General features: G+C 40.9%; 2 protein-coding genes across 3 annotated transcripts; one reads left to right on the forward strand and one right to left on the reverse strand.

Moving 5' to 3' along the window:
• Window positions 1-44: 44 nt before the first annotated feature.
• Window positions 45-11,870, reverse strand: trim24 (tripartite motif containing 24). The gene is made up of 19 exons (XM_070929396.1): window positions 11,597-11,870; window positions 11,079-11,197; window positions 10,805-10,952; window positions 10,242-10,374; window positions 9,830-9,946; window positions 9,561-9,675; window positions 8,680-8,826; window positions 8,388-8,502; window positions 5,860-6,002; window positions 5,452-5,697; window positions 4,885-5,007; window positions 4,603-4,750; window positions 4,414-4,471; window positions 3,534-3,660; window positions 3,073-3,365; window positions 2,751-2,862; window positions 2,560-2,634; window positions 2,053-2,208; window positions 45-1,837 (listed from the first exon to the last, which is right to left on the reverse strand). The coding sequence occupies exons 1-19, from the start codon at window positions 11,868-11,870 to the stop codon at window positions 1,271-1,273; spliced, it is 3,216 nt and encodes a 1,071-aa protein (XP_070785497.1). The 3' UTR covers window positions 45-1,270.
• An 869-nt stretch (window positions 11,871-12,739) lies between these two features.
• On the forward strand, window positions 12,740-14,997 carry LOC139305431 (aldo-keto reductase family 1 member D1-like). 2 transcript variants are annotated; one of them, XM_070929397.1, is made up of 9 exons: window positions 12,740-12,832; window positions 12,969-13,136; window positions 13,239-13,355; window positions 13,458-13,535; window positions 13,832-13,954; window positions 14,230-14,339; window positions 14,519-14,684; window positions 14,797-14,879; window positions 14,955-14,997. In XM_070929397.1, the coding sequence occupies exons 1-9, from the start codon at window positions 12,740-12,742 to the stop codon at window positions 14,995-14,997; spliced, it is 981 nt and encodes a 326-aa protein (XP_070785498.1). The 2 variants fall into 2 exon arrangements, with proteins under 2 accessions (XP_070785498.1, XP_070785499.1); XM_070929398.1 differs by lacking the exon at window positions 13,832-13,954.
• Window positions 14,998-16,805: the final 1,808 nt, after the last annotated feature.

Below are 16,805 nucleotides of genomic sequence, written 5' to 3' on the forward strand. Positions count from 1 at the left end.
ATATGTAAACCTGTTTATTACAAATATTGTAAATGCAGGTATTTTTTATGCTCAACATTGTTTGTAGAAGTCATTTACAGGTCCTATGTATTCTCAATAAATAATAAAAAGCATGATATTGGAAAAACAGTCTCTATTTAACTTGAATTGTTGAATTGAGTTCATACAGGAGGGTTTAGTTCATTGAAGCCTCTGTTTTAAATGCCATCAACCAACTGGGCACGATTGCACATGTTCTACGTTACTTTCAGTGAGGGGAACAGACTAAATAAGGCTTAGGTCTAATCTTATGTAAAAGTTATCATGCTGCAGACGGGCAAGGACACAATTTGGAAAACACGCTGCTGTCAGAGGCTGATGATGAGGATGTGATAATCATGTCTCTGAATTATCTAGGAGTGATAACAGCAAAGTCAATAAAGTCTGAAGAATTGTTCTCCTGATAAAAACCAACAAGGCTGCTGTGCGATAAAACATTGTTGGGATTTGGGGGATAAGAGGCCTAAAACTGGCAACACAGAAATGAAACCAGGACAGTGGCATGTCATTTTTGTTCTCAAACAACCAAGCTGCACAGTTTTCCAAAATGCCAGGTTTTTCAAGGGCTTGTTTAAATCAATGTAGCATTGATAGATGCGGCACTTCTGTACAGACACTACAGTACATACAGCAGCCCTGTTTGTTGCATACATAGCATTAATACAATACTAATACAAATAATAATCAAACTATTCCAATAAAACATAATTTGTTTATGAGCCAAACGGCTAGTACAAGTGAGCTCAAGTCTATAAACACAAAAGCAAAGGCATTATTATTGATAAAGACTTCTTGCATGCATTGCTAATCCAAAATCTTTTTTTTTCCTGTTTTAATTGCAGCATTGGTGCCTTCAGTTCGTGGCATTATTACATACTAGTGATAAGCAAGAAAACTGACGATAACTTACACATGATTCTATCAACAAGGAGTATCTTTTGTGTGCTTTTCACTGTCGTTGTCACAGAAAATAACCTTTTATGTTACAGTAAAATTGTAACCTCTGTCCAGCAAAAACACAAAAGGAGTTTATTCACTCCCTTCGTTGTGCATCTACAGCATGACCGCTACTACATAAGTCCATTTAGTACAACAGTACCCTTTTTTCCTATTGCAAATATAACATGTTACAAAAAATGTCTGATTGCAGCAAATGTAGGTCCCCACTGGGGCCATTTCTCTGGAAGACTGAAATCATCCATCTTTTCTACAGTTTCTCTCTGTACTCCTTCTATCCCTCCTCCTCTTTGGCTGTGTCTGCAGGAGCTGACGCCTCCTTCTGGGTTTCAGGTGGATCTGCAGTCTTGTCTGTAGGGAGCTGAGGGTTCTCCTCTTTTGGAGAGCTGGGAGCTTCTCCGTCTTTTGATTCACTCTCAGCAGCTGGAGAGCTTTTCACCTCCTGCACAGGAGTTTTCTCATCCTGCACCTCCTCTGCAGGAGGCGTGTCTCCTTCCGCGGCCGCTACCTTTATGTCCGTCTCCTTTTCGCTCGATTCGATCGCCTTCTCTGTTTCTGGCTTCTTTTCCTCCCCCGGGGCTGTCGCTTCCTCCAGAGGAGGCAAGTCCTCTTCCACAGGGGGGATTCCTTCTCCCGCAGGACTTTGTGCTTTGTCGTCTTCAACGGGCGCCATGCCTTCCTCCATCATCTCTTCCTCTTCTTCATCTATCTCATCCTCCAAAGGAGGGATCATCTGTTCCTCCCTCCCTCCGGGGAAGACCCTATCTGGGTAAATTTGTTTCAACTGTTCCTCAAAGTAGTCCTCCAAGTACAAGCCTGCACTCCCCACCTCTGAGGTCGCCTGCATGATCAGTGCGCAGAAATGAAAGAAAGAAAATGAAACTTTAGGTTTGAGAAAGTACCTGGAAGTGATTGTAAAGTGGTATTTGCCAATAAGCAAAAAATGTGTTATCTCACATAGTAAGTATATATTTTGGCAAGACATTATTATATTACAATCATTCAGTTTTTTTCAGATAACTGCTTAAGGAATGTTTTATTTAAACTGATGTTTACCTTGTAGTACTTTGCACAGTTGAAAAATATGAGCCTGACGTCCACGACAAACTCCTCTGGACTACTATAACATTCACCCTCCTTCAACTCCAGTTTCCTCTTCACTATTGACAAATCCATCGGGGTCTTGATCAGCTCTTTGTACCTTCTTGTCTCCTATATTAGAAAAACAGTCAAAGTTAAGCACTTAATACAACTGAGAAGCTGTGTTTTGTCAAACTACTTTCTACTAAAACACGACTACAACTCAATGTGATCTTACATGAAATAACGTCATTATGTCTTTCCAAAGTGGTTGAACGATTTCACAAATGTATTGGTTTCTGGTGAAAATTTAACCCTTTCAATATGAGCCAATTATGATTAATAAAAACACGGAAAATAACATTTTACTCATCTATCTGCAATTATCAGTAACAAACAGGACATTTCCATCATGTTGACTGGTTCAGTTTTATTTTTCTAGCGATTGACTTTATTGACAAAATACTAAATACAGTAACTTACTGATGGAGGAGCAGGCTGCTGAAAGTCAGTGCTGAAGTCATTGCAGAACAGACGTAGAAGCAACCTCTCACATCTCTGCATATTTAAAAAAAGAGATTAGATCATCAGATCAGACAGTTGATGAAACTGTGGACATCAATTGGAAAACGAACAGGCTTAAGTACTGACGAATATGATGCATAGAAACGTACCCTCCTATCAACACATGGGAAGCCGTCAGAGACAGGGTCGTCCTTGCTGTCACAGTCATACTCCATCTCAGGAGAGACGACGTCCCGGCAGAACGAACAGAACCACTCGCCGCTGTAGAGGACAGGAAAAGCTGTAAGGACAGATGCATGGATGGACCAACTACTGCTGAATACGATCGGATCTGTACTCTCTGTTACGACAACATACTGAAGTTGATGAGTGAAACCATGAAATCTATTATCTATCAAAATGTAGAGCCACAATAATGGCTTCAAATCTATTCACATTCATCACATCATTGAGAGACAATCTGTCTCTCACCTGGGGGACTCATTCAGGGTGGGAATGTGGCAGGCCAGATGAAAAACTTTGGGACACTTGTCGCAACAGAGCAGCTCTCCTCCGTTTTGACAGACAGCGCACCAGTCCTCATTAGGGTCTTCCTCCGGCTCCACACTCTTTTCAGACTCCGGCTGCTCTGTGGGCTGAGGACGCTGCTCTTTGGACACTGATCCAGGGACCAGGACAGGGGCAGGCACCTTCTGCTGCTGCCGAGGCTTTGACTGAGCTCCGGTGCTGCTGTCTGGCAGGCTGGACCCTACACTGGACTGCACCTGTAGGCAAAGAAAATGACTTAGAACTAAAAAGAAATATGACCAAATATTACTTTTCAATACATTTAAAAAAACAAGAAAATATTAAACGTGTACATGCTACATTTTGAAACAAAATGCTACGTTTCTAAGACATTACATTGGACGTAACCAAAGTAACTCTCTTACAAAACGAACTTCATCCTCGTCCTCTGGTTCATCCTTGATGACGATAACGGGCCCGGGGGACGACCTTCGTCGCCGCTTAGCTGAAGGGGCAGGTGGAGGCTCAAAACTCGGCTTCCAGGAAGTTGTCCTTCAACAAAGAGATTGCCAGAGAGAAAAGAAGGGAAGACTGTGACCATGATATTGTTAAAAGATACACTGGCCTTGCTTACATTAATTGGTTTGAAAGATCAGAGAATGCTTTTAAAGTTTGTCCTCTGAATCACTTGAATGTCACGTGTCACGTTACACAGCTTAGTGAAGACATACAGACAAGTGTCACAAGGACATAGTGGGGGAACCGATTATACTGTAGGCTAGGACAAGGGAGTGAAGTGTAAGACTGAAGACTGATTACAAACAGTGTTATTACACTGTCAGTCTGGTGAAGACGACTGCTGTCGAAACATGACACGTGTTGGAGTCATTTCAATGTTGTGCGTCAAAAAGGCTTCTAATCAAATCAAAAGCAGCAAGTAGCTTTTCCCACGCGTCTATCTAGACAACAAGCACAGATTCAAAACAACATAGAGTAAAAATATGAGACATAATCTGTGCCAGAGACGTTATGGAAAAAAAATCCTTCCTCAAAAATAAAAAGTGTGCAAAAAAACAAATAGTTTCAAAGTGAGATAAATGGCCAGGCTAAGAGACGCACAATGAGAACAATGTGAGAGTTTCAAGGTGTAAAGATTCATAAATATGGTTAAAATTTCACAGTAGTTTAACTTAGAGTCCCAAAAACTATGAGGAAGTTTGACAGCCCAGTTTACAAGTTTGGTCTCTGTGAAAATGTGAAGCCTATGATCAACAGCAGCACCAGTGAAAAAGAGTTTTTTCTTACCCTGTGCTTCTGTCTGAAGACGATGGTTTGGCCATCGGGGAGTTCTGCCTAGCTTGAACTTGAGAGAAGAAGAAGAGAAAAAACAACTTTTTAAGATTTGGAAGTCATGATGAAAAGCTTAATTTAAGATGAATTTTCACAGAGACAGGATCTTTAGGGTTGTTGCTACATCAGAACAGTGATAATGACCTGATATGTGATTAAGTGTGCTTGTTTTGTCTGCGCTCGCTGAAGCTAGGCTGGGAGCGAAGCTGGGCTTGGGGATAGAGATGGTAATGGAGGGGACAGATCCACCAGCCTCACTCCTCTTCAGGAAGGAAGACTCTGCTAGGCCCCGCTTTAAGACACAAAAACAAAAAAGGTGTAATTAATGCTTTCTAAAAGTTCCACAAAACATGCCCAAATAGGACTTTCTCTGGAATCATGCTCATGTGAGACTGAAAACCCGCTCCGTTGTCCTCTCCCACCAACCTGATGTAGTGAAGTCTGTGTGGCTGCTCCAGCGGACAGAGGCTGTGGGTAGCGGGACGTACCCTGCAACACATCCATGGGTTTAGGAGGGAAGGTGGAGCTATGGATCAGATCTCTCAGAGACTAGATGTAGAAAAAAAATGAAGTTGAAAGAACAGTTCAGGTTTTAAAAAAGCCAGTATACCATCAAGTATAGTGTAGTTTGAGTCACTTTGTCCAATTGAAGCGGAAACAGTAGGTGTTAAAAATGCTGGCAAGGACATTGTCAAAGACATTTACAATAACAAATACCATTTCTGCTTTTATTTCCAAGTGAAACATTTGGTCCAAGACATTCTCGACAATAAATTCTAGGAGAAAAACTGAAACAACATTCACGTCAGTGAAGCCCTCAAGTGGGCTGAAGACAAAGTGCTAGGAATGTTTTTTATCACAAGTGTGAGCAGTCTTTCTGGAATTTGCCTCTACGTCTACAAAATCTTTCCATGTGCATGTTTGGCATACACAACATACTGTACATTCCCCACACACCGATTCCTTCTCGTCCCTCTACCTGCACTAACCTACCTGAGCGGCTGGGAAGCCTGTGTTGTGAAGCATGGAGGACGTGGGGCTTCTCGGGTTGGAGTGGGAGCTTCCGTATCTGCGTCCCGGCTGTCCCAAGTTGGGGGGTCCTTGGGAGGGGGAGGAGCCACCGTGGATGGGTCTGGTAGGGGGTGGAGGGCCGGGGGGTCCTGGGAGCCTGACATTTTGGTACCAGGACCAGTAGTTAGGAGGGGGCTGCCTGTGGGGCTGCTGGGAAAGCTTGTCCACCTTGGACAGAGGAATATGAGATGTCAGCTAATGAAATAAATGAAAAATAAATGCATAGTATTTAGTATGGTTAACAGTATGGAAGCAATGAGCAAAAAGTATGACGAAAGATTTAACACATTTTGTCAGAGTAAAACCTACTGACTGTGATGAAAATCTTACCTGCATCTGGAGCTGAGCCAGCGTGCTCTGTCGTTGCTGAGCTGCTGACACTGAGAGACCTCCAGTGGGTGCCTCTGGTCTGGGACCTGCCTGGTGGTTGGTGACGGGCGGCCGGCCTGGGCCCCTTTCTACTACCAGAGATCCTGGAGAAAATAAGCAAATGATTTAAAAAGTAATCATGAATTGTACCCCAGTCCTCTGGTTGAGGGAGGAGGACTCGCCCATGTCACTTTACGCTATGCTTTTGCCACTTCAGCTCAGCTTTAAAGTCCACTCCACTGATTCAGCATCGCTACCCTATAACACCGCTGGACTCACAATGGACAGTTTTTAAAAAATCCCGACAATCGATGCAGCAGAACCAGAGATTTTCTTTATTCCACACACTGTCCATTCTCCTCTTTGTCAAAACCTGGTGCCTACATTACCCACAATGCAACGCGGCTGCTGACAACTCAGTCAGAGATTCTTGTGTGTTATGCTACTAGTGGCTAATGAAGCCTCAAGCTGCTAACCTCAAGCAGAAATGAGGAGTGGGAGGTAGGATGTATATGTTTTTTATCTGACCTACTGTACAATGACACCTTTTTACTTAGGAAAATGTTTTAAAATCAACAAGAAAGAAACAAATAAAAAAGTAGTCATTTATGGTTGAAGATAAATTATAAAGAACTTTGTAACCATTTGCTGCTGGCCAAGAACATTTCATTCCTGTCCTTGAGGACATCCAAAAGTACAATCGAGTACACAAGTTCATTTGAGTCACTTAGCTCAACCAAAAGTTACACAAGCTGCTCATCAGGAGGCTTGAGATGACACAAGTTGTGGTAAACTTGAGTGGAGGAACTGTGCTTACTTCCACAGAGAGACCAGAAAATGAGAGGGGTGGGTACAGTTTCATCAACAGGTGAGTCAGTTTGAGTTCAAAAACAATTACAAATATTGGCCGCAGTAATGTTTCATAGAAAAATGAATCTTGGTGTTAAAGAGTTAAGAGAGCTAATGATTAGTACATTTATACAAAAGTTATACTAATTTTCTTAACCTCTGTGGACAGTTGTGTGCATGTGCTTGCTTTAACTGCTTTTTTGGGGGGACAGCTATTGGTTTTAGAGACACTAAGCTCATTTAAATGGCCAGTGAGCCAAGCACAAATAAAAAAAATCTATTCTAGCAGTGACAGTACTTTTTTTAAGCAGTGGCATTAAGAGTTCATGCTGGTGTCTTCACTCTCTCATGAACTTGATACTCCTGTAAGTACTTACACATACAAAAACAAAAAAGAGACGATTATGTAAACTGAAAACATAAGATTAGGAAAAATGCTATTTAGGCCAGAGAAGATTATTACACTGGAAGACAGAGACGTAAAAACAATCTATCTTGTTTACTAGACTGAAGAGCACACTGACAAATAAGGATAAAATGAAAATATAGGATGATGTCGCTAAAAAATGTTCCAATAGTGGCCTCTCTCCATCAAACTGCAGTAATATTTTTCCCTTTCCCTTTTCTTGAATCTCAGCTGCTGATGAAGTTATTTTACAGCTAGTGCAGTGCCCGTTCAAAACGCTGAAAAGCGAGATCTTGCTCAGCGCTTGTCTGTAAAAAGCTGTTGTTATTTACTAGAACGAATCTTAACCATTTAATCTTTAAGGTTCCATTCATATATTTCTTTCTTTAAATAATAAGGTTTTCTTTTCCAAATGTAGTCAAAGTTTAACTTGTTGATGGTCTCCACCACTTTGTTAGATATGGAAAGAGAATAAGATGGATAAATGCACGTTCAAAGACTTTCCATCTTTGTTATAGAAATGCCACCAAAAAGACAAAGATCAGAAATCTGTACAACCTTGATTTGCATTCATCCATTTTGTTCCATATATTCAAAGTTTAATTTAGTATTCTTTGTAATATACTCACCTAAGTATTTGACCGTAGTTTTAATGGGGATACCATACGCTGCCACAAGATGGCAGCCATGTATAGCTAATAATAAACACTTTTTCCAAGTTTTTCAAGTAAGCCAGATGCTTTGGAAAATAAATCTATGATATGAATAGCTTTTGGAACCTGCTTAACACTTTTCAGAAACAAAGTCTTGTCTGCCAGCTGACTTACAATTATTTGGTTCTCATAGACACTCAATTACTCAATATCTGAATTTGATAAGAATTGAGTGCATTTCCGCTGCAACTAAGAGTGAAGGTGAAATTAGGCAGCCTTGTTTTATACCTTTGGTATGTTCCCAAAACTATCTAAAACATAAAGCAAGAGGGTTAACCCTAACCCTCTCTCTACATGTATTCACAATGAGCATCAGTGGCAATGATAAAGGTATAAGCTAAAAATGTAATGAACACAATAAAGTGTGTAGTTTGCAGTTATTCCTGCAGATGACGGGTTTTTAAGACACACTAAGCCTTCTACAAATCAGTAGGGAACACTTGTTAATCTACAATCAGTCAGGAGTGAACATGCATTGCTGCTTGACTCATACTGTAAGTTTTAGATGGTGCCAGTCTTACCGAGGTCAACGTTCGTGGCCCAGAAACCAGAGCGACACTGAAAGCGAACAGAACTCTGAGGGACGATGGAGGGATTACAGCTTGCTCTCATCAGGTAATGGATCTGAAAAAGGATCTAGAAGACAAAAAGACAGGGACATTTCAAAGGACTCACGGAGGTTATAAAAGTATTGCAGGATTTTGTCTAATTATCATTGTAAGAAATATTTCTTTCTCTAGAGCAACATAAAGTACATGCAACAATTACACAGTAAAGTAATTCAAATTGCTGTTAGATGTTAGAGTCACTCACCAGTCTCTTGCAGTAGAGGAGGGCTGTTCCGCTGTGGCTGGCTGTGGCCCATTTGGTAAAGCTGATGACATGGTCTAGGTGCCTGCTCAGAGAGTTGACGTCTTCTTGCTGCTTTTTCAAACCCAACTCATGGTCCTTTGTCAGAGCCTAGGAGTAAATGTGTGCATGAATTGTCAGAAGAAAATATTCTGAACGTCACAATCGCCTTTGAAAAGTAATTCAACTATGCAGATTGACTTTAGAAGAAAGACCAATCCAAACAGTCATTAAAGATCAGACCACTGAAAAGGTTCATATAATTGATAACAAGCATTCAATAACTACACAGTGGCCATTTGTAAAAATAAAAAAGCCCACCAACGACTACACCTCCAGAAGCTCAACTGGTTTGGTGTGTGCTAAACTCATGACGCTCTTCTTCAGCTCCATGGTAGAGTCAGTCATCACCTTCTCTATTATTATTATTTGGCAATCTCTCAATGGGTGACAAGAACAGGTTGCAACATATAGTTAAAGAGGCCAGTAAGATCATTGGTGTTAAACTGCCTGATCTTTTTCACATCTTCCGTAAGAGAAACTAGGCTGGAGATATTTTACAGTGTCCTCTCCATCATCTGTATGGAAAATTTGAGCTCCTACCCTCTGGACCTAGATTTAGACCAAAGGCCAGGTCTAACAGGTGGACCACCATACTATTAAATGCTCAGCTGATGATTAGTTTCTCATTTAACTACTGGGAGCTGATGATGGTTTTAGCGATGGCTAAACATACTCTAGGTTTCCTGTTGTCACTTGATGCATGAATGTATTTTCTCATGTTTTTTTTGTACCCGAGTCTGTGTGCCTCTGAAGTTTAAATTGATGTTGAAGATTCAACATACCTCAAGCTGGTTGACGAGAATCTTTCCCTTCCTGTTGATCTCCATAATCAAGTTACAGATGGACTTCTTTATTTCATTCGTTACAGCCTTCCGGTTTTCGTCAACATGCTGGAGTCTGTGAGAATCAATGGCAGAAAATGAATTTTAAGACACCTCACATTGATCCATGTTATTGAATTTGAATGTAATTAAATTTCCTAACACCTAAAAAGCCTAAAAATATGCTTACATCTGAAATAAACAGAAACAGCTGTAGAAGATAATTTTACCCAGTGCTGATACAGCTGGACACGTCCTCGATGGCCTTTCTTTTCTCCTGCAACTGTTGAGTCATGTTCTCCAGATACTGCCTGTGGTTCTTGTATGCATCCTCCAAAAACTGGTAGCTGGGCACAAAGAATATGGGCATTAATGGCTGAAAGCTAATTTTCACGTTCTTGTTTTTTGGTCCTGTTCAATTGAGTCTACCACCTAAATGAATCATTGGGTATTCTTGTTTGCTAACAGACAATGGCGCTTTAAATGAAACGACTGAAATATTTTTTAATCCTTTTCTGATCAAAGCTTACAGCTGTTAAGAAAAACGTTAAACGTGTAACAGGCTTGTTAAATTATCAACTACACTGTAATAAGCGAGTTGCAGCATACACCTATTGCTATTGGAGAAAAAAAAAAGCCTACTTGTGATCCTTGTGCTTCAGGAGCTGACAGTCTCGACAGGTAAGTCGGTCACACGTCTCACAAAACAGCTTCAGTGGCTCCTGCTTGTGGATGTCACAAAACACAGGCTTCTGTGTGGAAATACCTACTGCTTCTGGGACAGACAAAGGGGGGGGGGGTGTATAAGAACATAGAGAAATGCTCAGCTTTTGCCAGAACAGTTTGTCTCCACTACTCGTAATTCTGGCAGAGAAAACTTTAGAAGTAACAGCTGCCAATAGTGGCCCAGTCCCTCTCTTCACTTGTTGAACAACCTGGCTGCTAACTGTGCCTTGTGTATTTTTTTCAGGCTATGATTCATCCCTCTTCTCTGTAACTGGGTGAAAAGCGCAAAGGCAATGCGCTGTATAGCCTACAGACTAGAGCTCCTTAGGTTGTTTGCAGAATTGTCTTATTTCAATATTTAACTATGTTTAAACTGTCACTTAAGAACAATATGTAGCATGCACAGCTACAGTACAGCAACACTGAACTTGTAATTACAGAGAAAATGCTGTTTTCCTGCCAAGAACTACACACACTACCTGGAGACATCTCCTCCTTCTGACGTATGGTGTGATCCCTGGTGAACTTGACCCTTTGGTGCGCCTCAATACATGTCACACACAGAAACTCCACACACTCCACACAGTAACCTGTTGCCTCTGTGTTGTCATCACAGCTCATGCACACCTATCAGAGACAGAAATAAAGAACAAATGAAAGGAAGACTGAGCAAAAAGACCACTGGGGATGGTGGTGTCACAAAAACAAACTGTTTATAGATGAACAGCTCAAGATGGGAAAGTGATGACCCACCTGGCTGGTTTTCTCCACGGTGCTGCTTGGCACCTCAGCAGAGTCCTTGACAAAGAAATTGTCCAACACGTCCATCTCCCAGCATTCCTGTCTGCACACTGGACATCGAATGGCACCCACTGGAGCAAGAGACCAGATCCACTATTGAAGGTGGCTCTCAACTAGTTACATGATTAATGAACAATGAATGCCTCTGCCTGTCTGATCATTATATACACATTATTAATGTTCTCTTGCAGTGTGAATCACCAAACTATTGTCACATTATATTAACATATTTAGTATAAAACATCCTGACATTTTGGATTATCCACATAATCCAGCCCAACACATGGATTTGCACAGTTCAAGAAGTTACTAAACTTAACGTTAAAGATGGAATATGTCACATAAGTTATCCACTGGCTAACCCAACCTGCTTCAGTTCTAGCTTAGTGTAAAGTGATTTGTTATGACAATAATCACGACTCTATCGGAGTTGCTGCGAGACCAGATATCAATAAAGACAGTATTCTCACATGGTTTGTTGCTGTCGACTTGTCCTTGCGAGTCACGCCTCGGGTCGGCACTCCGGAAGGGGGCAGGGAGACATCTCTTGCAGAAAGAGTGAAGACAAGGCAGGAGTTTGGGCTCTCTATTGTGGAAGCTCAACTTGCAGATGGGACAAGTGTCCATCAGCCCGAAAGTGCCTTGCTGCTTCAGCCTCTCCTCCTCGGCTGGCAAACTTTCTGCCTCGTTTTCCACAATAATGACAATGTCGTCGTTGTCAACATTTTCGGCACTTTCATCCATTTTTTTCCTGCTGCGACCCGATCTTTCCAGTCAACCAATCAATCTAACGTTAGCGTTGCGATTGGAAACACAAGATAGCCTATAATTTTCCTGACTTAACAAGCCAGATAGGCAGTATTAATACTAATATTATGCATTACAACAATAAATACATACTCATTTCATGCCACAAAATGGTTTATTAAACTGCGACAATAGCTTTAGTTGAAGTGTAATTCTTTCCGTTTTGGGAGCTAAATTAGCAACGTAGCCTATTTTAATTGCACATAAGCTAGAGACAATAAATAACGAATTCCCCGGTTTCTGGGGGTTCTTATTTAATCAGGCGAAATATAACACCGCACACTCACTTACGAATTATCATTACACTACATACACAGTATTTGAAGCTCATATGTCCATGGGAAAGGCGACCATCTGTGAGTTCTTTGCTCAATACCATGGCTCAAAACACATACCATATATTACCCAGACGGCACTGCGGCAATTTAAAGCTACAGCGCCCAGTTGAGGCCAAAGTACATTCTGAGCTGGGGAACTTTAAATTCGACATTTTCAACCAATGTTCAGTAACCTATGATACAATCGAGCCCCAACGTTAAAAAGGGAATTATCAAATCTCCTTATTTTTTTCTTTTATTATGTACGTGTGGGCGTATTAGACACTGTTTTATCAGTCTCTCAGTTATTTACCAGTTTATGTGGGAGGCTGTTCTTTCTACCAGGGAGGAGTCTAGGCTGTGCTAAAGTGCAATAGGACAAGCCTTATCAACTGTGTCACCTTCTATTAAATGGTATATGTTGCCCGGGGGTTGAATAAAGACACAAGCAGCAGCACTGGGGAAGTTTGGACTCACACTTGGATCAGCATGGACTTGACAGCTGAGAGTCACTCCATTCCTCTGAGTGATGGAAACAGCATACCTATGGTGGGACTGGGAACTTATGGGGATCCCCGCACGGTAAGACACATTATTTAGCCAGGTTGATTATAAGACACAAACTAATAATTGACCTGCATGACACATAAACAATTCAAAGTTTATTAATTTTTTTTCTTAAGCGATATTATTCACTCATATGGTGTGTTTTTGATAGACCCCTAAAGGAATTGCATATGAATCAGTCAAAGTGGCCATTGAAACAGGGTACAGACACCTTGATGGGGCTTTGGTCTATTTCAATGAACATGAGGTGGGACAAGCAATAAGGGAGAAAATTGCAGATGGAACTGTGAAGAGAGAGGACATCTTCTACTGTGGAAAGGTTTGCAAAGTTTGCTTGTTTGTGTGAGTGTCCACAACAAACTTCATGGCCACAAAGTGACTGCAACAACTAATACCTTTTTCGTCTGCACTGATTATGCAGTTGTGGAACACATTCCATCCCCCACAATTGGTACGACCTGCTTTGGAGAAAACCTTGAAGACGTTACAGCTGGATTATGTCGACCTCTATATTGTAGAAATGCCCACAGCCTTCAAGGTATAGGTATATGTATTTAATGTCACATCAAAAAGATACCTAATTAAAGCATAACATTGTTCTTTCTTCATTCACCTCACTGAATATTATTATTTCCTGAAGCCAGGAGATACATTTTACCCCAAAGATGAGAATGGGAAGCACATTTATCACGAGACAGATCTCTGTGCTACATGGGAGGTGAGACTACTGTCTACTGTCAATTCAACAATAGAAGGTTTTACTTATTTGGTAACATTGACTATAACTAAATAATTAGTGATGAAAATTAGCTGTCTTTTCTCTCCACTGAAGTCTACAAAGTCTTTCAATGTTACATGCTGAAAGAGATAGACAATACTGGCTAGTTATAGACGTGCTCAAGGTCAGGAACCTAATCCTTGGCAGTACGCTGTGTGCTATAAAACCGGCATTTGTTCAAAGTTCAAAGTCTTATTTGTTGCTGTCTGCCTGTGCGCTTTTTACACATTGGGAAGGCTTTGGAGGCTTGCAAAGATGCTGGGCTAGTAAAATCTCTTGGAGTATCCAACTTCAACAAGCGACAACTGGAGTTGATCCTTAACAAACGTGGGCTGAAGCACAAACCCGTGTCAAACCAGGTAAAGATAGCTTAATATTGCACCTATGTTTTGGAAATGAGGCAAATGATAAGACAACATTAACTTTGGATTATATTAGACACATGCCCCAAGTCAGTGATTTAGTATTACAATAAACAAATAAAATATGATTACACAAAGCTGTAACGATGCCCTTCAGAAAACTGGATTGATACATAAATGCTGACTTATACAGCAAACAAGACTCACAAGGAAGCATTCAGTCTGTCTTCAGCAACTAACAAACACTATTTGTGCTTTTTTCCTAAACACAGGTTGAATGCCATCCCTATTTCACTCAGCCAAAGTTGCTTGAGTACTGCCGGCAGAATGATATTGTCATGGTGGGATACAGCCCCTTGGGGACATCTAGAGATGCATCCTGGTATGGGAGAAAAATGCATACTTATCACATTCTGTTCAAGTGTATAGTAGAAGACACTGTCTTCTTGGCAATAACTGAGTAATCTGTAGGCGTAAGCCATCATAAAGTTGGAATGTAACTGTGAAAATCTGTGTCTTGATAAATCATCAATCTTGATAAATCATCAATCATTTCAACAGGGTAAACCTAAAATGCCCCCCACTGATGGAAGATGAGCTATTGGTATCAATTGCCAAAAAGTATAACAAGACCACAGCCCAGGTGGCCTTGAGGTTCAACGTGCAGAGAGGAGTGGCGGTCATCCCAAAGAGCTTCAACCCTGTTCGCATAAAGCAGAACTTTCAGGTTTGTTTGTATGGCATCAGTTTACGCTGGGTATAGCCTGCAAAAGAACATCTTGAAAAACAGGAAATATATTAGGAAATGTGATGGGATTGATCCGTTTTTAACACTGCAGATATTCGACTTCTCCCTTTCTGAGGCGGAAATGAAGGCAATTGAGGGATTGAACAAGAATATTCGTTTTGTGGAGCTACTCATGTGAGTATAGTTCGTACTATGTGAGGGATGTTCTGTTCCTGTAATAAATAATGACTCTCTCTATTGACTCAACAGGTGGTCCGATCATCCAGAGTATCCATTTCATGACAGCTACTAGTCTCCACAGACTTCTTTTTGATAGACCTGTTATTGTAGATTTCATGAAATATTTCTGATATTACTTGATTAAAGCAGGAAATATGATTATTTCAATTAAGTCTCTCTGGCTTTTTCACTTTGTTTCTTTTACAACGTTTTGTGCTTTAACTTGAAAATAATTTTGATAGCCCTGTTGTACGTTTCTTGAAATATTTCTGAGATGACTTGATTAAAGCACGAAATGTGATTTCAACAATTTTTGTTTCAGACCATTATTTCAACAATCTTATTTGTTTATATTTTTCAGTATATTTGTCTTTGAGATTACATTAAAGACAAATGGAAAACAATGCACTCAGCCTCCCTTTTATGTACAAACACTGCAATCTCAACGGCTTTTCGTCTGAGACTGAAGGGGAGGATGGATGCCATATTGTGTGATTGTAAACTGGTCTAGACACGTTAAAAATAGTAAAATGGGCCATTATTGTTGTAAGAAATTGATATTTACGAATACGGCATTTTAAATTGAGTCATAAAATCAAGTTAGATCACGTATCCGACAGAACTTGAACAACCACGTCGTTACAGCGTGCCGTTTTAAAAATAATGCTGCCTTAAGGTGCTGTCGGAAATATTATATTTATGCCTGATGAAAATGACCGTCAAAGTGGCAAAAAGACTGTCGAAGTTTTTGGATGGTGCACGGTTGCTCAAACGTGGCCTTTAAATAGTATCCGTACCAGAAAGGGTTATTAAAAGTAATGCAACCACATATTAGCATTCGGTAGCTAAAAATGTCCTTATTGCCCCTGAACGTCAATGTCTCCTTCATTTTATTGAAACAACAACAACTATGCGTTGTTGTTTCCTGGTACAAGTTCTTGCAAATTGCTTCTTACAGGCAAAAACAATGCCTTTTATAAAAGATACGACCTCGGAAGTAGTAAAAAGTTTTCGAGTGTTCATGAAGGCACCATAACAGCTCTCCCAACCTTGCTAGTTGTAGCTAGCATGTTGGCTAATGCGGATACAATGCCTATAGACGACGTTAAATTATGCGGAAAGTGACACCCGGTAAAACAAAGCAAAACGATTATTGCTTTTTTTGTATATGATTCCAATTAACCTACTCAAGCCACGGCGGACTGTCCTGCTAAGCCGACTTTCTCAGCTAACGTCAATGTTAGCTGCGCAACGGTCAGCGGTAGCTAATCTGATTTTAGCCAACCAAATTAGCTGTATGCTAGGTTTCCATCGCCTCAAACACTTCAATGAATGGGGATTGTTGCACAGAGTGAAGACATCAGTCAACAACGTACGCTTGCTACTACTAGCCTCCTCCTTGTTGTGGTCCAGGTTGGCTGGTACTTAGCTATCAGGTGCTCGAGGAAGTGGACGTAAAGACTGAGTTTATTTGGGGAAGCCTGACGAGCGAGCGTGATTACGTTAGCTAATGAACATTACCAGCTTGCCACAGTTCTTAGCCAACCGTTGATAACTTTGTTGGAAATGCATCATCACGAAGAAATCATGCACTACCCAGGTACATAGACGTAGCAATAGCAATGTTAGCTTGCGTAACATAATATCGCAGCCAGCACGGTAAAGCCGGAGTCTTTTTGTTTTGTGTAACTTCTTTTCAAATTCTGTAATCGTCCCTGGCCCAAGTCTTAACTGCAGGGTTGATTATTGTGAAGTTGTCGTCTGTGAGAGGGAATGATGGCGTTACGGACTGACCCTGCCCTCCGTCCCAGGTAGGGGAGTGGTGGTGGAGACTCCCCGGCCTGGCCTGGCCCGCTGTTTACAGGTGATGGGAAAACATTG

This window comes from Enoplosus armatus, chromosome 22, assembly GCF_043641665.1.
Source record: "Enoplosus armatus isolate fEnoArm2 chromosome 22, fEnoArm2.hap1, whole genome shotgun sequence".
NCBI classification, from domain to species: domain Eukaryota; kingdom Metazoa; phylum Chordata; class Actinopteri; order Centrarchiformes; family Enoplosidae; genus Enoplosus; species Enoplosus armatus.

Excerpts from the sequence above, each read along its gene's own strand:
- trim24 (XM_070929396.1), bottom strand. The coding sequence starts at position 11,870 with ATGGATGAAAGTGCCGAAAATGTTGACAACGACGACATTGTCATTATT. Across the intron at positions 11,198-11,596 it reads AGTCGACAGCAACAAACCAT|TGGGTGCCATTCGATGTCCA; the intron begins GTGAGAATACTG and ends CTCTTGCTCCAG. Across the intron at positions 3,661-4,413 it reads TCTTCAGACAGAAGCACAGG|GACAACTTCCTGGAAGCCGA; the intron begins GTAAGAAAAAAC and ends TCTTTGTTGAAG.
- LOC139305431 (XM_070929397.1), top strand. The coding sequence starts at position 12,740 with ATGGACTTGACAGCTGAGAGTCACTCCATTCCTCTGAGTGATGGAAAC. Across the intron at positions 12,833-12,968 it reads CTTATGGGGATCCCCGCACG|ACCCCTAAAGGAATTGCATA; the intron begins GTAAGACACATT and ends TGTTTTTGATAG. Across the intron at positions 14,685-14,796 it reads GCATAAAGCAGAACTTTCAG|ATATTCGACTTCTCCCTTTC; the intron begins GTTTGTTTGTAT and ends TTAACACTGCAG.